Raw genomic sequence first — 23,793 nt, forward strand, 5'->3', positions numbered from 1 at the left:
AATGACAATTTTGCTTAAAATATATTTACAGTCTGTACATGATAAGACATCCTCTATCCTGAGGTGCACATAAGGGAACACTCCAACACATAAAGGTGTAGGTTTTCACACTGATAACTCATCGCTTTAAATACGCGGTACCTCCTCATTTCAGCAGCATTGAAAAAGTGAATGAAACCACCAAAAGAGCACACTGTGGCCTCTTGTTTTAAACCTTCTGGATACAGACACCCTGTTGCGACATTTACTCTATTGCCTTGTTAGAACAAAGACCAGATCACAACAGTGCTCCTTATGGAGTTTAATGGATAGAAACCTCCTCTGCACATGAATCATGGGAAAGCTGTTTATCCAAGAGATTATCCAGGATGCTTAGGGGCGAGAAGGTCGAAGGGCATTCATCACTAATCATCTGCTCATGCTCCCCATCTCTGACTGGCTCAGTGGCTAAAGATGATCCTTGTGCACCAACTGTGCATGTCACACACGCACACAGACACATGCGAGCCCTCAAACATACATACAGTGCAGAATGTTTGATGCTGCTGCTCTCTAAGCTAGTAAACAGATTACTTGGGAGTCAGATGCTTGGAAACTTGAGTTCAGAATAGCTCAAAGCACCAGAAGCCATATGTGTCTCTGAGGATGTTTGGGTATATTATCCTCCTGAATTTACAATGAAGGATTTTCCAGTGTTTACAAAATATATGGGATATCTTGTCATGCATTATCTTTCAGCTTACAAGCTGAAGTACGCTCAGCTTGGAAAGAAATATACACAATGTACAGAGAGGGTATATTCTACATAATCTTTTTTTGCATCAAATACAATGTTTGTCGGCCAACAGGTGCTGAATCTCTTCCTGGCCCTGCTGCTCAGCTCCTTCAGCTCAGACAACCTCTCTGCTCCAGATGAAGACGGCGATTTGAATAACATCCAGATCGCCATTGCCCGCATCCACAGTGGCATGTCCTGGTTCAGCACGAACATTAACGACCTGTTCAATCGCAATGTGAAACGCCCGCAGGAGAAGGCCAAGGATGTCAGTCAGTCCCCCATCAAGCTGGTTGGCAACCACGTGGAAAGCAATGGAGGAATTTTTGGAAGCTATGTAGAAAAAAACATCATACAAGAGGAGGACAGCTACATGACCAACCCAAACCTGACAGTTATTGTTCCCATCGCGCCCGGAGAGTCAGATGTGGAGTTTCCGGAGGAGGAGGAGATTTCTGAGTCATCAGATGATGAAGAAAAAGTAAGTCACATCTCCAGATATGAGTTTTTACATGAGACCTGAGCTTATGGTCCCTGAGCTAAAAGTTCCCAATGTGGGCAGCTTCATAAAATCTAGGAGACATAATTTACTCAAGGGAACATTAACGCTTAATCACATGTGCTTTCTAATAGGTGAAATGTTTGAGCATCCAGATGTGTAACATACTCTACAGGGATGTCTGAGTGAGCAGGTGTTTTTTTTGTTGCTTTTGACTGCTGATGGAAACCATGTGCTGTGATATAACTGCTATTGGGGAGGCCAGATGCTCAGAACACTCTCACAGCAAAAAAAGATGCAGGTTAATTCCACCTCTGTGTGGTGTTTGTATGTTTTCCTTGTGATTGGGTTTTTGTGGATTAGGAGACTTTAAATGAACCATATCCAGGTTGGGTTTCAGCTTTCTGCCTGGTTCCCAACAAACAGGACATGGCAATGAATTAAAAACATATTTTAACAAACATGAATGCAGCCAACAACCTGAAATCTCTCAGTATATAGAACATACAATATAAAAATGTCATTGTCATTTTTAATCATTTTTGAGTATGTCATTTGGGACTAATTATAGGGCGAATTAATTTTCTTTGATAAAACTGGCCCATTTAAACCCAAGTCAATATTCATTCAGACAACCTACTACGCCAAAAGACTTACAATGTTTACAGGCAAAAAAATCTTAATTAAAGGAATAGTTATTTTGAAAAATATGCTTATTCACTTTCTCCTGAAGCTACCACCAGCAGCTAGTTGGCTTAGCTAAGCTGTGCTGAAACTGTCTCGGTAGGGTTCAGTAACTTCCTGGAGACTCAAGGAAGTTACTAAGAACTAGTTTGCCACATAATTCCCAATTTTCATTTTTACACTTCTTTTTGTACAGACAAGATAATGACAAGTTATAACATGTTAATCAGTGACCTATAGAGGTGCTAGTAGACAGATTTTGCTACCTTTGGACCAACCAAAGCTTGTCATCTCTCCCTGCTTCTAGTTTTTATACTGTTGAATATTACATATACTAAGGTAAACTAACCCTAATCAGCTGCTTACTGTAGCTTCATATCTGCCATACAGTGGTGAGAGTAAATATCAATCTTCTCATCTAACTATCCGCAAGAAAGCAAATAAGTATATTTTCCCCAAATCTCAAACTATTCCTTTTATTCATTGGAGGTCTACTAATCAAACACTTTTTAAGTCTTCCCTATAATCATTGGAAATTACATAGGCTGAAACCTCCAGGATATTGTTATGTACACGGTCGCCCATAAAGTTGGAATAATTTTGTTTTCAGACACATTCCTCTTTTTATTTTCTATTTATACACATCAGTAATCACCTTTGACCAGGTGCAATGAGATTGATCAATACAATTTTGAGAAAAAAATCACATTGTCCCAATCATTTCATGGAAAGAGGTCAAACATATTTTATTCCAACTTTATGGGCGACCGTGTAATTGTTAGGAAATCCTGGACCCATAAATGAAATTGTTTATTATGTTATATGACTTATTTCAGTGGCTGAACTTTCCCTTTTTGCAACTGCACCCTAATTACAGTTGATTTTAAAAGCTTTAGAAAATGTTGAAGAATAAGTTAGATCAGCATCTTTAAATGATACAGGAAGTGGACCTGCATTATTTTAGACAAGTTGTTTATTCATTTGATACCTTGTGATACTGCCTTAAAATGTTCTCCCTTAACGTTTTCTCAAAGGATTCATCACTTTTGTTTTTCATCGCTATGACAACCAGTGTCAAGTGAAATAACATCCGCCAAGATGGAGAACTTAGGCATTTCCCAGTTCTCTGGTTTCTTATTTGATGCTGCTCCTGTCATTCAGAAGGAAAGTACAGTGAGGGGTTGATGAGCAGATGGAGGAGGGACGCTAGGCTGTAGAGATGGTGGGGCTGGACAGTGAAGAGGACATGAGTGCGGAGGCTTTCCGGACACATAATCTGTTAATCTGTAGAGCAGACAAGGTGAACTCTGACTGAGACCAGTGCCCTGGTGAGAGAATATATTAGTTCATGTCACTGAGTTGGACAAGGGCAAAATGATCAGAATAAGAAAATCAACCAGACCTACCCCGAATTTATTTACATCGTTTGCAATTATTCGAACTGTGGAAATGACCAAGAACAATTTTATTTAGGAGAATATTAAAGATGATGCTGGGACAGTTTTTAAACTATAGCTGTGGCTGATATGCCGTTAATAGCTGCCTGTCTGTCACAGCCATGTTTCTGACAAACATGTTTTTAGTGGTCTGGACAATAATGTCTGGCAGTGGCCTTTTTCATGGGGGACATTTTAACTTGTCCCAGTACGGAAAGCACAAATGTAAATAAATAAAATGAATGATGGCTGAGTTCCATTTGCACACATGAGTTTGCATGTGAATGCACACTGAATGTTAACAGACCCATCGTTAATGTTATTAGTTACGCCTGTGCTTTTCCTGCCATGATAACTCAAAATGTCTGCTGCACCCAGATGTTCTCACCTATGGTTGATTACACCTCTGCTCTGGTTTAAGGGGGGTGGAGCTAAAATAGGAACTACACGATAATCCCATATAAAAATGTTCAAGTTGTAGTATTTTCTAATCCAAGAGATGCACAAACACTTCACAGGAGAGTGAGTAAGTGTCAATCAAACACAGTTGGTTCACGCCCACAAGATGCTGAGAGGAGGTCTAATCAGGTATGACAACTGAAAGCACAGGTGTTTAGGCCCGTAAAAGAAATGGGGGTTGAGGAGTACTATGACTGACAGAGGTAGCTGAGCTAGCACTGTTATATGCATTATTTGTACTGTTATATATTATCATGTTGTTAGCTTACAGACCACCATTTGCTGTACAAGCTACACTGTTACATGCACCACAGCTGTTTGAATGTGGGTGCAGCAATGTGACGAGGTGAAAGGATAATGAATAACCACCACACACTGATGAGTAAAATTAGATGATAGCCTTCACCGCCTCTCTCTCTCTCTCTCTCTCTCTCTCTTTCTCTCTCTCTCCATCTCTTTCTCTCTCTCTCTCTCTTTCAGTCACTCTTTATCAAACTCCTTATTTTCTCCCCGTGTCTCACTGTCATTCTCCACTCCAGTTCCTCCCGTATTCCTCCATCTCTGAGTGTCCTGCGGGTCAGGGGTTGTTAAGGTGGAGGGTGTGTCAGTCAGGCCTGTCCTCTCTGGCAGGCATAGAGCAGCAGGCCAGATGTGGAGCCAGGCCCTGCAGAGCAGATTAAACTGACACAGCTGAGCAGAGCTAGACAGGAGTAGGCTGAGCTGAGCGGGCTGCAGTCTGGCGCTCTCTCTTCCTCTTTTCCTGCCGAGCTCCACACCACACCACACCACACCAGAATTAGGCATCAGGGGAAATGGAAATGAAAAAAAACAAAAACAACTCCTCCTCCTCTTGCCCTCCGCCAGCTTAACCGGGCATCAGCAGCTGCTCAGCAGTAAAGAAGTATACAATTTACACACATAGAGCTCCAGATACGCACAAAAAAATCATATGATTGTGGTGAGAAGTTGCTCACTCTAGTTACAAGTTTTTTCAAGTGATTCGCTTTATGATGAACAATGTGCGCCTGTATGAAAACTGCATACTGCACTGATCCTGCTGTTACACTGGATATAATGTCGACTCAACAAAATGACATCATTCTCTCCTCTCTGTCTTTGAGCCTGAAGACTGGCGATGGTGGTAATCTTGTCTCTGGGTCCTCTGAATGCTCTTTAATACTAGATTAGACTTCATACCATTTTATAGGATTGAAGCTGCACCTCTGTCCTATAAATCATGTTAAATATGTTCCCGTTACAACACACGGAAATCTCATCAAAATTGTATTAAGGCTCAGAGGAGATTGAACAGCAAGGAAAGGCATCTAGGTGAGCTGGCCTTGATGGGATGAATCCACACCGGATCACACAGGGCAGAAAACTGCTGCCACACCACTCAGCTTGGCTTGAAAGTGTAAAGCATATTGCACATTTGGCCACACCTCTGTCAGTGATGTCAAAGCTGGTGTTTTTGCAGGCAATTGTTTGTTACTCTACGCAGTCTATGTTCTGTGCTTTAAATGAATTATAACATGGTATTGATGATTAATCCTGATCATGTTTCAGCATCACATAATTGAGAGGTTTATGTCTACAAGACCAGTCCATAATATATTTAAAGTTAATAAGATTATAAGTGAGCTATTGGTTGGTAACAGTGCGACTTTTTCACTTCTCAGGAGAATATCAGCCTGTCAGAGGGCAGCACAGTGGATTTAAGGAAGCCTGGAGAGGACATGGACTTTTTAACTGAGCTGATTGAAGAGAGTATGGAGCCAGAGGAATGCTTCCCAGAATGTGTGTATACAGTTTCACATTCAGTTTGAAAGTTTTAACAGTACAAAGACTGTTAAAATACTGCATTTCAAAGCTATTGTAAGTGTAGTGATGACAGTTGTTCTTTCTTTCATATGACATGATCTGTGCTGGTTTATTCTCACAGTCTGCATGAGGCACTGTCAGTGCTGCCACGTGGACACCAGTCGCGGACTGGGACAGGCCTGGTGGAGACTGAGGAAGACCTGCTACCAGATTGTGGAGCACAGCTGGTTTGAGACCTTCATAATTTTCATGATCCTGCTCAGCAGTGGGGCTCTGGTAGGGCGGCTTGATATGTAACTGTTGGATGTATAAAAATAAAAATAAATTGTTTCTGTGCCTGATCCAATTTCACATTCCTGTCCCTGTGCTTCTGCAGGCCTTTGAAGACATCTACATTGAGAAGAGAAAAGTCGTAAAAGTGGTGTTGGAATATGCCGACAAGGTCTTCTCCTACATCTTTGTGTTGGAGATGTTCCTCAAGTGGATCGCATACGGCTTCAAGAAGTACTTCACCAACTACTGGTGCTGGCTCGACTTTCTCATCGTAGACGTAAGTGAACAATTTGGTGAAACTCGAGTGTTTTTGAAGGGATACTGTGAATGAAACATCACATTTTGAGAATTCCAGCTGAACTGTAATCCCTCTCATTGTAGCTGAAAGTAGCTGATATGTTTTCATGATTGTGGGACTTACAGTGTGGTAAGTGTCATACTTGCACAGGAAAGCACTTGACAGTTCATTTATACTTTTCAATAACTGGCCACTTTCTTGATCTAATTTCAACAAAATCTAATCAACTGTTTCAGGGCCCGAAAGAATTTACTAGAAAGATTTCAGATAACTAAATTACACGCTGAAACAGTTGTTACATTTTGCAGTTTTACAACCATGCCAGGATCTGGCCAGACAAATTGAAAGAAATCCTCCAGCGATCAGAGTCATGTTACAGTTTGTGAGCATCTCCATGTACACTGTTGGGATAAGATGGATGTGGCTCTGTAGTGTTTAGTCCATCCAAAGTGCCCGTGGCGTGCAGCCCGAGGCCTGACTTGACTTCCTCTGATTTCACCTGCTGTTACACAGATTGCCACAGACCGCTCTATTGTTAGGGTAAGTTCTAATTAGTAGGTCCCAGGTGAGTATGAGCTCCGGGAATGACAACGTCTGCATCTGCATCACAAATGCTTCTGTGTTTCCTCACTTGTAAGTGCTTTCTGTTGTGATATCAAAAGCCACCGTCTTGTTCCCAAACCAATGCAATTCTTTTTTTTCTTCCTTTTTTTGATCAGTTTTTGATTCTTTAAATCAATTGATATTACTACAGGACCTTGGCTTTTATATCAAAAACAAATGTAGTGCCATGTACTCTAGCATTTATCTACAGAAGATCTGGTGTATAAAATGTTGCTAAACAGACATTTATTAGTCTTATTTTCAATTTAGAAATGTACTGTTTGAATTCATGTCAAAACTGCTGTGCCTGACTCATGTACTGATTGTTACTTGTTATGTCTATTTTGAAGAAAACACAAATTCTGTTGATCATTTTAAAGACTGTCAACTCCTCACTTTATGCTTCTCTCAGTGAAAAGTACCAGCCTACTCTTCTTTTTCTGTGTTTTTGTATTTTTTCCGTCTGTACTTTCTTGGAGCCAAAGACGTCTCTTGTCCTCAGAAATAATTTTGAGTATCTTCTTTAGATATATTGAACTGACACATCTATAAATAGACTTTTATAAAGAAATACAGACCATTGGGACCTTATGAGCCCTAAATTGTTTTAATGAACTTATTGGATCAATTGGATGCAAATTGGGAAACAAATTTGGCAAAGACAGATTTGTTAAAAATTCTTTATAAAACTCACTCTATTTGATATATATACATATAATATATGCATATATAGCTGAGTATGCATGCATGGCCTCATTTTGTGCATGTGTGCATACTTGTCTGTGTTTTGTCATCTTCAGTCATGACATGAGTTTTTTTTATTTATATCATGCCATTACCATTCATAGCTGTCATCTAAGGGCCATTCAACAGCGGAATACCATTTTGTTTTGTCTGTTTTGGATGTAGAATAGAGTGGAAGTCTAAATTTGCTAAAAGACAATACAACAACCAAAACCAATCTAAACCTCAAAAGTTCAGTAATTGTGTTCCTAACTGTGGAATGTCCCAAAATACACAAAAATCTCTAAAATATGGCTCTTCAAATGTTTTTCTTCCTGTCTTTTTATTATGTTGTTTTTTTTTTTAATATCATAATTGCGCAGAAAATATATACAGTTCTTGGTGTTAATGAGACTGTATGTGTCCTTTATAATAATGTTACCCTTTGAATTACAAGAAGAAGAATGTTACTTTTCTCCCAAAGGTTTAAAGTTGCATTTAAATTCATTTAATGATTCTCACAGTTGAAATCCCTTTCTATTCTCCACATAGGTCTCCTTGATAAGCCTGGTAGCAAACTCACTGGGATATTCAGACTTTGCTGCTATCAAGTCTCTGAGGACCCTCCGGGCTTTGAGACCTCTCAGAGCTCTGTCCAGATTCGAGGGCATGCGGGTGAGAATAAAAAGATACACTTTAAATTAAGAATATTGGACATTCATAGCTTTTCAGCTGTCATAACTATGAAATTTGAGGATATAGAATATAGGGAGGCTTGATGGCAGGCTGGTTCAGTTACGTGTCAACCCAAAGACAACACAAACCTGCCTTCTTCATACTTAAAGAATAAGTCTGTTTCTTTGCTGTTAGAATCTGATAAAACTTTTTACTCTGTGCTGTAGAGCTAAAACTATCGATCGCACGTCATTGAGCCATACCAATACACTGAGTGACATGTTCATTTATTACCATGACCACATACAAAATAATTTATTTTGTGTCATATCCATATCCACAGTCCTGATTCTGTAGATACGCCCAACCAAATCTGCAGCTGACAATATATCCCAACAAATGTACACTGTCGCCAATAAAGTTGGAATAAAATATTTTTTACCTCTTTCCATGAAATGATTGTGACAATGTGATGTATTCTTGATAGATAAAGTGTATATATTCTCAAAATTGTATTGATCGATCTCATTATACCTGGTCAAAGGTGATTACTGATGTGTATAAATAGAAAATAAAAAGAGGAATGTGTCTGAAAACAAAATTATTCCAACTTTATATACTTCTATTTAAGCTAAAAACTACAGCCCAGTTCTTTTAGGAAATTACTGAGCCTCTTTTTTTTATTAAAACTTTGTATTTGTGACTCTTTTATATTATGTGTTGTATGTATTACACTGAATCACATTGACAAAAAGGTAACCATAAATGTCAAAGCAAGACTTTGGACGGACTGTGGAATTCAAAAAATGTTTAGAGTTGGACTAACACAGGTTGTTTGACTTTACAATATATTAAAATACGAATGTATATACTTATGAATGGTATGAATTCAAGTTAAAACTTTTAGTAATTCAAATATATTGTATATTATGTATATTATGAGCTTTGGGTAAAATACAGAAATAGACTGAAAAAGATTTGTTTAGTGATTCTGAAGTTTTGAGTGAAGCTAATAGAGACAATCTTGAGAGTTTTTAGAGACAAACCTGTTTCTTGTTCGTTGATCATCAGGTGGTTGTGAACGCTCTCATAGGAGCCATCCCCTCCATTATGAACGTGCTGCTAGTGTGTCTCATCTTCTGGCTCATCTTCAGCATCATGGGAGTCAACTTGTTCGCTGGCAAGTTTGGGAAGTGCGTGAACAAAACGGGCTTCATCCACAGTATCTCTATAGTCAACAACAAGTCAGAGTGCCTGTCCATGAACGACACGCAGTTCTACTGGACAAAAGTGAAGGTCAACTTTGACAACGTGGGCCTCGGATACCTTTCCCTTCTGCAAGTGGTGAGTCTCTCTTTTCTTTTGAGTTTGTTTAAACCCCTTTTGTGTTCCTGTTCTCAGTCACTACATCTGCCATCACAAGAGTCTTTTTGTCATGGTGGATCTTTTAAAAGATACTACTCAAACTGTCGGTAGTGGCAACAAAGCAACAAGCTCTCATATATATTATAATGTTTTTTCTCTAAAGTCAATACCCAGATAATGTTGTGTCATATTGTATTGTATCATAGGCTACATTCAAAGGATGGATGGAAATAATGCATGCAGCTGTTGATTCAAGAGGGGTAAGTGTGTCTTTGTGCTTCCATGACTTTTATTAAAAACATGTTACAGTAGCCGGCTGACTAACTAAACTGGTTGCTTTCAGGTGGAGGACCAACCCATCAGAGAAATCAACCTCTACATGTACCTATACTTTGTCGTATTCATCATATTCGGCTCCTTCTTCACCCTCAATCTTTTCATCGGTGTCATCATTGACAATTTCAATCAGCAGAAAAGAAAGATGAGTATTTGCAAAGATTTATTGGTATTTATTTAAGGCATGGGTTACAGCTATGAAACCGGTTCAATAATTAAATAAAGAGTTTGCCAGTGGTCCACAGGCTGTTGGTCCGGACTGGTTTTCTATGCCGATGATAGTTTGTCCTATTGGTACGGAGAGGGTTTCCAGAATTCGATGATCACAATCAATACCAATGTGCATGTGTAATAATTCCGTACCATCAATAAATAAATACCAAAGATAATGTTAGATATTTTATTTATTATACTTAGGTGGACAGGATATCTTCATGACTGAAGAACAAAAGAAGTACTACAATGCTATGAAGAAGTTAGGATCTAAAAAGCCTCAAAAGCCAATACCAAGGCCTGGGGTAAGATATCACAGTTCACGAATGAAACACATTTTTCAAATACTGATACTGTACTTTGTTTTACATTTCTACATGTCTTCTTATATATATGTGTGTGTATGTAATTTGTCCTTTTATAATTTCTTATGATCATTAACCTCAGCATATTGACCTACATGCAAATAAAATATTATATAATTGACGTTAGACCTGCTGACTGAATCACCATCTGTATTTCTTGACCCTAGAACGCCCTCCAAGCGTTCTTCTTTGATCTTGTGTCCAAGCAAGCCTTCGACATCATAATCATGATGCTCATCATCGTCAACATGGTGACCATGATGGTAGAAACAGACGAGCAGTCAGAGCGCATGGAGTCCATCCTCAACAAGATCAACCTGGTCTTCATCGTATTCTTCACCACCGAATGCCTGATCAAGCTCTTTGCCCTCCGCTGTTATTTCTTCACAGTTGCATGGAACGTCTTTGACTTTGTGGTGATTATTCTCTCCATTGTGGGTAAGTAAAGAGGATACATGATGTTAGTAAAATATAGTTAAAGAGTTATATTTTTCAGCCTTGTTTGTTTGCCTGTTGTTTGTTAGAGGGACATCTCAAAAACCTATTTCAGAGAAAGGGGTCTTGAATATTTCTTTAATTTTTTTAATAACTTTCACACTGTCTAGAATCAAACAAATCCACATACAACATATGTACCCCATGTGTAAGTATTTTGATGCTAATTCATATCCACATGCAGAATAAAAACCTCAGAGGAATCAGGAGTGCTTATGTCAGGGAATGCCTCAAATCAACATTTTGTGGAAATATTCTCAGTTGGTGGATGGTTCTCTGTGGGTTTAGCAACCTCTTTCACATCACACATAGTTATTTGATCCATTGTTAACGTTAAAATATATCAGTGCACCATTACAGTAAGTATATTAAAGTGTGTTTTGGTGTTTTAACACCTGTTTTAAACTATTCCTGGCTCATCTGTCCTTCTCATTTCAGGGATTGTTCTTGCAGACATCATTGAGAAGTACTTTGTGTCTCCGACCCTGTTTCGAGTCATCAGACTGGCAAGGATAGGGCGTGTACTTCGACTCATACGTGCAGCCAAAGGAATAAGGACTTTACTCTTTGCCTTAATGATGTCCATGCCTGCACTGTTCAACATTGGCCTCCTGCTTTTCCTCGTCATGTTCATCTATGCTATCTTCGGTATGGCAAACTTTGCCTACGTGAAAAAACAAGACGGGATTGATGACATGTTTAACTTTGAGACCTTTGGGAACAGTATGATCTGCCTTTTTCAGATCAGCACTTCGGCAGGCTGGGACAACCTCTTGAGCCCTATAATGGCCAGCTCCCCAGAGGAGTGCGATGTAAACTTTGTCAATACTGGCACTAATACTCGGGGGAACTGTGGCAGCCCCTCGATGGGCATAGCTTTCTTTGTTAGTTACATAATCATTTCTTTCCTCATTGTGGTAAATATGTACATAGCTATAATTCTGGAGAACTTCAGCGTTGCCACAGAGGAGAGTACAGAGCCGCTGAGTGAGGATGACTTTGAGATGTTTTATGAAGTTTGGGAGAAATTTGATTCTGAGGCCACACAGTTTATTGAGTTTTCCATGCTATCAAGCTTTGCGGACACTCTTTCGGAGCCACTGCGCATCGCCAAGCCCAATAAGATCAAGCTGATCGCCATGGATCTTCCCATGGTCAGCGGGGATAGGATCCACTGCCTGGATATCCTGTTTGCCTTCACAAAGCGGGTCCTGGGAGAGTCCGGTGAAATGGATGCCCTTAAGCAGCAAATGGAGGAGAAGTTCATGATGACAAACCCCTCAAAAATTTCCCACGAACCCATTACTTCTACACTGCGCCGCAAACTGGAGGAGGTGTCCGCCATCATCATTCAGAGGTGTTACAGGAGGCATCTGGTCCGTCGGCAGATGAAGCAGGCATCCTACCTCTACAGACAAATAAACTATGAGACTGTAGTGGATGTGGAGACCGCTCCAGAGACGGAGGGGCTGATAGCCTCTATGATACAACACTATGGACCTGTGGAGGTGGAGGTTGAAGAGACAGCAGAGGCCACTCTAATGTCCTCGCCACCATCTTATGACAGTGTGACCAGGGCAGCCAGTGCCCTCTCTGAGGTCGTCAGATCAATATCCAGAGACTCTGAACTTGGGGAACCTGGTGAAAACTATGAGGAAACTTTTCTTTGAGACTTGATTGTGTGGAGTGTGTTTGCGTGTTTTTGTTTGTTTTGTTTACAGCAGAGAATATAGCTCAAAATGACTCATGGTCAAAGAGATGAACTTTTTTTATATATATATATATCTTAGCAGATGCCGAAGAAATATACAATATGTTTAACCAACTCAAATCCTCAGTTTAAACTCAAACGACTCAAAATCAGTTTTTTTTTATATACAGTCACAACCTCCATGGAGGAGTAGGAGGGTTCGGAAGTTAAATTTGTCCTCACACCATCTTGAAAAATTTACATTTGGCAGATTTTATAATATATATTTATAATATATATTTATATTTGATACCTGAAAAAGAAGTGGAATATTTTGAATAACAGTATATAATACACAACTAACACGTTACCTACATTAATTATTACATTATTACCCTAACCCTAACCCTAACCCTCAAATATCACACGGTCTACAGTTTGTTTAACACATCAGGAAACACAAATTTAACTGCAGGAAACCTTTCTGAATGTTAAATTCTAATTCATAATTTTCATTTTAAATGTTAAATTTGCTGCAAAATATTCATGAGGAGGGTTTTTTCAGACATTATACAACTGTTAGACAAGCACTTGCATATTGTTTCATAGGACTAATAGCATGATGGCCACCTCTTGGATCTGTGGTGTTCATTCATTTTGCCACTACAAAAACTGTTCAATGTTTAAGCTTGATAGCTAGCTAGCAAAAAAGCTAATTCAATGCAGTCACTGAAATTATTAACAGGTGAGTTTACATTAATCCTTTTTTTTGTGCAAAAATCCCTAAGAACATGTACAAAGAAATTTGTGTGTCGAGCAAAAAAAAAAGTACACCTTGAGGCAGTGGATAAGAGAGTCATGAGTGAGACAAATATAATCTTAGTCAACTAAGTGACCAAGACTTTAGAAAGAAAGAAAGAACGGCACCTTTTGATTGGCAGAAGTGGCTAACGTAGAAAGATAGCTAAAAAAAAAAGCAAATGCAGCTAAACATTAGCTATATTTCATGCACAAAACATTTGAGAGTTTGTAACACCAGATTCAATCAGAGTATTACTAACCAGTTTTTTTATGGCAGGAATTATTCATGAAAAATTATGATTGTAAAAGAATGTTCTGCAACATTTCCTATTCTTTCTCTTCAGTGGTTTAAAAGGCTTTTACAGCTATGTGGTTTGTCACCATATTGTAGCCCTGCAGCTCATAAACCAACAGACAAACAAACTAAGAGGTTGTGTCTGAAATCAATCTCTATTTATTATATAGTGCACTAAATCTACTCTTGACCAGTTTATTTGCGTGTCTGAATGCTGAGTATGTAAATATGACTATACTATGTAGTGCCATCAAAAATGGAATGGAACAAAAAAGTAGTGTCCATGGCATGTTCACCACTTTCTGTTAACAATCGCACAGTGCAACGCTCCACATTTTGAAGGAGTCACACAACTCAACAGCTGATGGTGATGACACAAAATTATGACAGTTAGTTGGTGTCCAAAATCTTGATTTGCTGCTCATTATTGATTGAACTATTGTTGTTGAACTATTATTGAGTGTCTATTGTAGGGAGTAATGAATGAGTGAATACTTCTGACACAGCTTGAGAATATTGAGTATGTGATGGATGAACAGCACAACTTCCCACCAAACATGGTCGTAAAGCTGCAGGCTATATGAGGTAGTGAAGTGAATTAGCATTCATGATGTGGTTGTCAGATGTTATCGACGCGATTAAAACCAAAGCTCACATTCCTCATAAAATATCTCAATTTAAATAGAAAATTAATGGGGGGGAAATCTAATTCAAGGAAAAATATATATGCCAAAGTAAGTCAAAATCAGGAATTAACAATAATTTCTAATGTTTGTGTTTTTTTAAATTTCATTTGTGAGCAGTGTGATCAGAGAAATGATTCCTTTGATATGACCTTTGATTGAAAGGGGGTGCTTTATACTGTAAGTAATGGTAGAGACATGGCCCCTGATTAGAGTAGCATTAGGTGTATTCATTTAATTGCACAACAGGATGAAATGAAGAAAAGCACAATTTCTCGAAATTATGTCATTCAATAGGTACTGCCACTAATATGAAGAAATATACCATCATGTTTGTTATGTGAAAAAGTACAATTTCCAATTATTTTGTCAAACATAGTGCGAGTCCAACATGTGTGTCGATTACAAAGAAGGGCTGTGTGTTCTAATAATCCCTGAATTATGTGCCTGATTTTGATTGTCGTCCGCACACTTCTCTGAATCTCTTTAGACCATTTAGTTTGATCTGATGGATGTGGATTGGAAGAGCATGAATGCACTGAAAGCTCATTTTGTAATTAACTGTGTAAAGAGCTTTGAGGCTGTACATGTAAAACTAATTTTTACCTATTTTTTGTAATGTATTTATATTGACAGACCATTTCAGTGACTCTCATGATGGCCATAACAGGATACGATCAAATTATATAAATATACTGTGTTCATTTTTATATAAAAAGACTCTCCTTGAGAACCTGATTGTCTGTATTGCATTTAGGTTCATCATTTCATTGACTGCTTTATTAAATGGTAATAAACCTCTTTTCCATATTTGTGGGTTTTCCAACTCTCCGTAAAGTACAAATAGCTGGGTGACATGTCTTGGATTATTCTGTGAATTTAGCCAAATAGTCTATTGGCATTGCTTATTTGAATGTTTTACATTTATAGATTAAAAAAAAAAGTGATATACTTTGCTGTGCCATAAACAACAAATCAAGGCAGCATTTAAAACTGCAGTATCTCTCCACTTTCACATGAGGAACCAGTTACTGTAGCTGATTTGACCTCATTACAAGGCAGGAAGCTGTTAAATCTCTCTGAGTCCATGTGTATAAAAAAGAGAAAAAAACGGACAGATGTGCACAAACCTCTGCATCTACATGGCTGTCTGTCCTTGTGAGTGTATTGCCCTTTAAAGCTTGAATTTGTTTATAATGCCTCCACAAATGCAGCACAATCACATAAAACCCTTCAACAATGTTAACCTGCGCTGAGTAAGAGATAATATATACTTTATTGTCCCACAGGGAAATTTGTATTGGGCTCCAAGTCGCTTCATGACACAACACACTTGCTAACAACGTCACAATGCACATACACACATAGTAAATAGATCATACATACTCATGCACAAACATGCTTAAATTCACATGTTGAGTGTGAGACAGTAGCTCTTTAAAATAATAAAAGGTAATAAAAATACACTGGTTTCAAATAATAAAAAGTACATATAATCAAACCAGATAATAAATAATTAAATCACAATATTTTAGACCCCAAACAAAATCATATAGTACTACCACTTGTTGAATGTTGAATGAATGATTGGATTTTCTGCCTGTAGGTAATGATTCTTTCTTCTCCAGGAAGACGCTATGTTGCATTACAAAGATGCTTTGTTTTGCTTAGATTTAAGTGTTGATTTAAAGTTAATAGTTGAGCACTCCCACATTTTTAGTTTGGGAAAAAATCATCAAGGGTGCCAATTTGGATTTAGCCCCAAAGAGATTTCCTCTCTCTGGTTGTCGGGGTGGTCAAATCCAACTCTGACCAGCTGGGATAGAGGGATAATCTGTGTGTAAAAAAAAAATCACTTGTTTTAATTACACTCTCACAGACACACAAATGCACGCACTCTCTCTTTCTCCCTATCTCTCTTTCTCTTTCTCTCTCTCTCTCTCTCTCTCTCTCTCTCTCTCTCTCTCTCTCTCTCTCTCTCTGTCACTTACAGACGCACATGCACACACACAAAAACACACACACACACACACACACACACACATACATACAGTACACATGTAGACATACATGCATAGACACACTTTGCCAGCCATCCTCATAATAGACAGATGCTTACTTTGAATTTAATTTGGGTTTGTGCGTGAGGTGCCAAAAAAATGTCACTTGACTGAATGTGACTTGGTAATTGATCTGATTTTTAAACGCTTGGACATGTGGCAGAGATTAAAGCTTCATCAGAGAGAGAAAACATTTTTAAAAAGATTAAAAATGCACTATGTCTAATTACAAAATGCACCAGCATACAGTAAAAAACCCAATGTCAATGTAATGCATTACACATCGTCTGCATATAATATGGACATGCTAAACTCTAATACACAAGACATTTCATGAATTGCATGTTCTATTTGTGCCAATTATTTAAGTAAACAAAGGTTGTGAGTCACACCGTGCCTCGTCATCATCAGTCTGAGAAGTCAGTGGGAATGTAATACATTTTTTAATAGGATAGTTTCCATGTAAATTTGTCCAATGTTGGTGTGAACTTAAATATGTGAAATGTGTTTGAATCAGTCAAAGTCAGTCCAAAGAGTTTACCAGCCACTTTTACTGGAAGAGCTTTTCAAAAAAAAGGTACATTCATCTTAAATAACAGACATGTTTGCAAGTTATCATCCCTGCACTGTAGTTTGGCTGTTGGAGAGAAGAGAGTAAGAATCAAGGTTGACCTCGCTAAAAGGGGTCTGATGAAGAAATATCTGTGGTTTCTCTTATTCTGACAGATACTTACTGTCCCCCCCTGTTACAAAGCCTTCACTGCCACCACCAGGAGATTTATATACCTACAGATCAGTTTGAAAATGGCATGGAAGGAGTTTGCTGGCCCCTTTTAGGTGAAACTCTGGCAGGTATACACCGACCAGCCAAAACATTAAAACTACTGACGGGCAAAGTGAATAACATTAATTACCTCGTTACAATGGCACCTGTCAAGAGGTGGGATATAAAAACCAGCTCGTGAATAGTAAATTCTTGAAATTGATGATTTGAAAGCAGGAAAAATATTAAAGGGAGAGTGAAAGGATCTGAGCCAATTTGGGACTTTGTCAAATGGACAAATTGTGATGGCAGGATAACTGTGTCAGAGCATCTCCAACACAGCAGGTGGTGTGGGGTATTCCTGGTACGCAGTGGTCAGTACCTACCAAATGTAGTCCAGGGAAGGACAACTGATGACCCTGTGACAAACCTTGGATCCTGGCATTCATGTGGGTGTTACTTTGACATGAACCACCAAAATATTGTTGCAGACCAAGTGCACCCCTTCAGGGCAGTAGTATTACCATGAAGGGATGTATGTATCTTTTGGAGTCTATGATCAGTCAGAGGTGTTTTGGTGGCATGAAGGGAGCCTACACAATATTAGGCAGGTGGTTTTAGTGTTATAGCTGATCGGTGTACATGGACAGAGAAACTACAATAAGGGACATAATAAGAGGAAAGGATAATAAGCCAACCACATGAAATATTATTAATGACCAGAGAACATGAGGTAAAGATTTCAGAGGTATGAATAAGCATTTTGAAAGAGAGCTCATTTTTAAAATAAATAGATTTGCTGCATTGTTACACTCAACTAAAATATTGTATTAAGGCACAATTTTGCTTTATTTGTATGTTACGTAAGTATTTCCAGGTTATGTGACTTTACACTTCACTACATTTCAGAGGGCTCAAAATATATTTATATATTATATTATAAATATATTATACTCCACTCTATTTATTTGATGGCTAGAATTGTTTAATACTTGCAAATGAAATGTGCTGCACAGCCACACAGGTGTTTTCAATCATTCTAAATGATTATAACGCTGGTCAGTCATAATGTGGGGGAAAGCTATGTGTGATGTGTCACCAAATTGTTCAGTAAATGTGCACATTATTAAGAATTATATAGGTGTAAATTGTCTGCCTGATCAGATACAACAAAACCAACAGGAGGCTGGGGGAGATCTCAGTAAGGGGAATTTACATTCACCAACACTGCCAAATGGTCTAATTAGATCATAAGTGAAAAAGACTGCTTGCATGTGCCAGAGCATTAAACTTTTACATACAAAGTAAAGGATGTATACAATATGATGCTTTCTTATTGATTAAGCTGCTACAGTTAATTAATTGCTTGGGATTTATTCTAATTAGATAAGCTTCAACATTAAAATGTCGGTATGCTTTAATGCATTAAGTGACAAATCAAGATTATATAACAATATATCACTGACAGGTTTCCCTTTGATTAAGTATTGATTGATTGAGTATTTTTAATTTTGAGGGTTTTCAGTTTATTTTTTCTGATAATAGGCTCCTGCATACTTTTAGTTTATTTTTTCTGATAATAGGCTCCTGCATAGTTTTATTTTATTTAATCTTGAATGTTAATTATTGACCTTCAAGACAGCAATTTGTCAAAAAGGAAAAAAAGCACGTAAATTATATGAATAAAAAATGTATATAGGCTACGTTAATATTAATTATAAATATTTTATTTTTCTCATCATAATTCTGACATGACTGTCATGTTGCGTGATTATTTACTTTTTTATCCTGTCACTAATAAAACATCAATAGTTCATTTCATATTCGTTTAAATGAATAAGCCTAATGGAGATTATGAAATGATATGGATATTGTACATCTGTTTCTGGTTACTGCAATGTAGAGGTTAATCGCTAGGTGGCGGTAGAGCAACAAGATGTGAACATAAAAATACAATACGAAGAAGTAGGGTCCTGGAAGTGGTCTCCAGCTGCATTCAACAGCGAGGCGTTGATTAAAATCTCATTTATATAGCTACTCATTGTAGGAGGAAGAAACGTTTTAATTAGGAAACACTCCTCTGTGTCCACTCAGCTGTCACAGCTCTGTTCGGTGGAATAAAATGGGTAATGTTTTGTGTTTTTCAGGCGCCGTGTCAATTTGTTTTGATATTGTTAGCCTGTCTGCTAATGTTACCTTCCGTGATTTGACTTATTAAAGTGATAAAAAGTCATCATTTCGATACATATAACACCAGGGGAGAAGGTGTTGCAGTTTATGCAAACAATGATTTCATTTTGAAGGAAATAATGACGAAAATAAGTATGTTTTCCATGTCTTTGACACTGCTATGTAACAGTCTATTAGTGTATTATTATATCCAATGATAATATCTAAGAGAGCCAATGATAAAACAGTCTTTGGCTACTGCCTCTCTTAATACTAATACTGGACACACCCAATGAAAATGAAAATAGACTAACTTAAATGATACTTTTAATGGTACTTTGATCTTCATTAAGTTAAGTTACTCTTTTTATTCTCTTGAAAACATTGAGATAAGATTCTCTTATTCAAGAGAGGCCTGGCCAAGAAAGGCACACACTATAAAAAAAAAAAAGCAAGAAACTTGAATAATCATCAGCTATCTGACAATATGGCGATTGTACATTCTGGTAGTGATGCTCAGGAATAATAATGCTTCTTTGTCCTTGCAGAGGGTCCCCTACCCATGTCTGCACTGAGGCTGCTGGTTCCACCTCTGCGGGTGATGTCAGCAGTTATGTGGAAGGTGGTCCAACTGAGGAACGTAAATCATTACGGGAAAGTGGAGGAGTTTGTTTCCTTAGTGACTGAAGCCATCCCTGACATCTTGACTAGCAGACAGATGAGGCTGCTCACTCTGGGCTTAAGAGCGAAGGTAAGAGATTCACATGCTGCATATTTGCCTGGGAATGATGTGACAAGCTTAAAATAAGCGTTGACTGCTTGTTTTAGGCTTGTTGCTCCTGCTTTCTATTGCAGCCTATTTATAATCAAGTCACTAAACTTTAAGGTTTACTTTGTCATGACCAGGGTTATTATAGTGTTGAAATTTTCGTCAGTTTTTATTTTTATTTAGTTTTAGTTGTAGTTAGTTTAACAACTGATTACGTAGTTGTAGTTATGTTTTTAATTTGAGGAAATTACTAATTTTAGTTTAGTTTTTATTTAGTTTTAGTTTTTCAGGTTTTAGGAGGAAAGCCTTGATTTGTAGAAGCTGAAAAGGATGAAAGAATGCATGACACCAAATATGGTTTACCAAGTCATTGTTTATTAAAGGTACCATATTGTGCAGAGCCATTTTATTATTTTATTCTTAAACCATTAACAATGCTCAACCCACATAAAACAGTTTATGTGATTAGATTGTTCTGCTATGCCTGTTTGTTTCAACCCTACATTTCAGTGTGTTTGGCAGACAGTTGGATGGACATGGAGGAGCTTCTTCACTTTTCTTTACTATCAGTGACTGTTCGCTGTATTTTCCAGATGACTTTACAGATGTTACGTTCAGAACAGTCAGAGGATCTCAAAAGTGTCAAAACACACTTGGACAGCCTTTTGCCAACTAGCTCAAGACAGGTGTGTGGCATTTTTCCTTGATTGACGTTGCTTATCATCTGTTTAAGAAGTGATCTGCTTATTTAACACATGATCTGTATGTGTTGCTTTGCAGTCTGATACAGCAAATGAAGCTCTTGAGGCAAACTTTGTCAGGTTTGTTCAAAGACTTTTGGAGGACCCTGAGGGAAGAGGACACTTCCTGAAGGTGTGTCTCTGCTTTGGTCTCACAGTTAATTCATTCTAACATAATAAGTGCAGTATCACGAGACTTCAGTCATCCTTTGTGTTGAAACTCTTCCACCTGACAGAATGTGTTTCCTGTGACGTACGGGCCTGACTTCGACAAAGCGCTGGAGACTGTGGTTTGTGAGTTCTTCACCAGACTGGACGCGATGCTGCTTATTCCAGACTTTAAACAGGTAGAGAGACCACAAACCAGACCAGATAGTTACGTGGTTCCAGCTCAGCATAATAACTCAGTTTTGTTTATCTAATAAAGACCGCTATGTGGATCAGCGATACACCTTCTGTGCCAGAAGAATACATGCAGTGCGTATCCAAAGCAGATGACTTCAAAGTGCTGCTCAGAGGCATGATGCAAAGAGGAAAATTGGCCAGGATGAATGCCAGTGGTAAGTCTGTCTGCCTGAGATACTGCTGAGTTTATTGATAAGCAATTTGAAAACATTTAGTGGTTCCAGGTTGTTAAATGTGAGGGTTTTTATGTAAATGCACAAAAATGTATTCAATTTTTAAAAAAAAATCTTTTTCACTTTCTCTTCACAAACAGCCCCCTCTCCATCAGAGCAGCAGCTCTTGTCATCTTTATCCCTCCCTCCTTTGTTGAGGGAAACCAACACAACCCATCAGACAGAGGATGACTGCAGTCCAGAAAACTGTTCCCTGAGCACCACAGATGTTAATGTCAGCACAGTAACATCTGAAAACCAAAGAGAAGGAGGCAGCGACAGTAGTCCTGATGTTCACAGTGTTGATTATGATAACCAGGCTTCTGCCACCTGCCAAGCTCCCTCTACATCTGCTGAGAGCCTCGTGTTGTCCGGCTCTACCATTGGCCCACCACGGCAGAGAGTTGCACACAAATGCACTCAGTGCGGGAAGTGCTTCATTTACCGTTACGAGCTCCTGGAGCATCAGAGGCTCCACACTGGAGAAAATCCTTACAAATGCTCTCAATGCGGAAAGGCATTTAGGAGGACCTCTGATTTATCCACTCACAGACGGACACAATGCACAAAAGCTGCTTATATTTGCATCAAATGTGGAAATAGCTTTCAGTCCATACAGGAGAAATTCAGACACCAGTGTGTTCATAATGTACAAAAGTTCGACTGTTCTCATTGTGGGAAAAGCTTTAAGAAAATGTACTTGCTGGGTAAGCATGAACTGACTCACACCCAGAACCGGATCTTTACATGCAGACAGTGCAGGGAAGTGTACTCCACTATGAGTGAGCTGAGAGCCCACCAGAAGATTCATCCTCCGGAGCTGTCCAATCAGTGCATGCAGTGTGGAAAGTTCTTCAGCTCCGTGGCGTGTTTGACAGCCCACGAGCTGCGCCACAGACAACAGAGAACACAGATTTGTGCGCGCTGTGGCAAAGCTTTTAAGAACAAACACGACCTGAATCTTCACATGCGCAGTCACACAGGCGAGAGGCCGTTCCAATGCACATATTGCGGGAAGCGTTTCTCTGTGTCGGGAAACCTGAATATACACATAAGGACCCACACTGGAGAGAAACCGTACCTGTGCGCCGACTGCGGCAAGGCTTTCATTTCAGCCGGCGAGCTGCAGATACACAGACGCACCCACACGGGGGAAAAGCCGTACAAATGCACTGTTTGTGGGAAAGGATTCACCATGGCTAGCAAACTGACACTTCATATGCGCGTGCACACTGGGGAACGGCCTTACATCTGCGCCGAATGCGGGAAAGGATTTTCACGTGGCAGCGAATTGAAAAAACATACCATGAACCACACAGGCGTCCGACCCTTCGCTTGTCAGTTGTGTGCAAAGACTTACACGTGCCTCAATCACCTGAAGAGACACTTGAAATCTCACAGTGTGGTCGCAACACAGTCGACCTGATACTGTTCATTTCCATGTTGCCTTTTCCTCAAATTGATATATTATTTATGGAACTAGCCTGTTCTGATTGTGGTGTTGACCATATGCAGTGCCATGAGTTTAGTACTCACCTTCTCTTTCCAGGACTATGTTGCAGAAGTTGTTGTTTTTTTATTAACTGACTGATTGCTCTTCCTTTTTTGTTAGATCATAAGTGCAGTTATTGGGCCTGACATCTAATTGTGTAATATTTATCTGATGTCTTAAAACTTATGTTAAGGAAATGTTCTCTTGTGCCTATATTTCTACTGTCAGTTAACACTAAACAGTTAACACTACTTGCCAGTATCAGTGTTGTTCAATGTCAGTATTCTCTAAATATTGAATAAAACGTAAGGATCTGCAAGAATAAATCATATTATTGAAATAGCTCATTTGTTAGGCAGACAGCAGAAGAATTTCTCTTAAATTAAACATGAAGCACCCTGTTGTGGTCTTAGACAAGTAAAAGTTTTTTTTTAAATCCTAAGTAAAAGTACATAAGTATTATGAGCTTGATGTAGTTAAAGTATTACAGTAAAAGTAGTGATTTGGTCCCTCTGACTGATATATTATTATATATGACATCATTAGATTATCAATAGTGAAGCATCAGTGTTAGAGCAGCTTGTTACTGTTGTAGCTGCTGGAGGTAAATCTAGTTTCAACTACTTTATATACTTAGCTAATTTAGTTCAATGGTTCCCAACCTAGGGGTCGAGCTACTCCAAAGGGTCACCAG

General features: G+C 38.6%; 2 protein-coding genes across 3 annotated transcripts in view; both read left to right on the top strand.

The window, feature by feature from the left end:
* Nucleotides 1-12,690, top strand: part of LOC133991233 (sodium channel protein type 4 subunit alpha B-like) — a 30,835-nt gene extending 18,145 nt beyond the window's left edge. Inside the window, exons 16-28 of one of the 2 annotated variants that reach the window (XM_062429727.1) lie at nucleotides 849-1,279; nucleotides 3,275-3,286; nucleotides 4,495-4,504; nucleotides 5,533-5,650; nucleotides 5,796-5,950; nucleotides 6,051-6,224; nucleotides 8,124-8,246; nucleotides 9,318-9,590; nucleotides 9,818-9,871; nucleotides 9,955-10,096; nucleotides 10,365-10,465; nucleotides 10,693-10,963; nucleotides 11,459-12,690. In XM_062429727.1, coding sequence (XP_062285711.1) covers nucleotides 849-1,279; nucleotides 3,275-3,286; nucleotides 4,495-4,504; nucleotides 5,533-5,650; nucleotides 5,796-5,950; nucleotides 6,051-6,224; nucleotides 8,124-8,246; nucleotides 9,318-9,590; nucleotides 9,818-9,871; nucleotides 9,955-10,096; nucleotides 10,365-10,465; nucleotides 10,693-10,963; nucleotides 11,459-12,690 — 3,096 coding nt within the window. Of the gene's footprint in view, nucleotides 1-848; nucleotides 1,280-3,274; nucleotides 3,287-4,494; nucleotides 4,505-5,511; nucleotides 5,651-5,795; nucleotides 5,951-6,050; nucleotides 6,225-8,123; nucleotides 8,247-9,317; nucleotides 9,591-9,817; nucleotides 9,872-9,954; nucleotides 10,097-10,364; nucleotides 10,466-10,692; nucleotides 10,964-11,458 lie in introns of both variants that reach the window. The other variant, XM_062429726.1, reaches the window with a different exon arrangement.
* A 6,598-nt stretch (nucleotides 12,691-19,288) lies between these two features.
* Nucleotides 19,289-23,409, top strand: zgc:171422 (uncharacterized protein LOC100001353 homolog). The gene is made up of 7 exons (XM_062429133.1): nucleotides 19,289-19,438; nucleotides 20,030-20,232; nucleotides 20,844-20,936; nucleotides 21,031-21,123; nucleotides 21,227-21,337; nucleotides 21,418-21,550; nucleotides 21,709-23,409. The coding sequence occupies exons 1-7, from the start codon at nucleotides 19,435-19,437 to the stop codon at nucleotides 23,031-23,033; spliced, it is 1,962 nt and encodes a 653-aa protein (XP_062285117.1). The 5' UTR covers nucleotides 19,289-19,434; the 3' UTR covers nucleotides 23,034-23,409.
* Nucleotides 23,410-23,793: the final 384 nt, after the last annotated feature.

This window comes from Scomber scombrus, chromosome 11, assembly GCF_963691925.1.
Source record: "Scomber scombrus chromosome 11, fScoSco1.1, whole genome shotgun sequence".
Classification (NCBI taxonomy): Eukaryota; Metazoa; Chordata; class Actinopteri; order Scombriformes; family Scombridae; genus Scomber; species Scomber scombrus.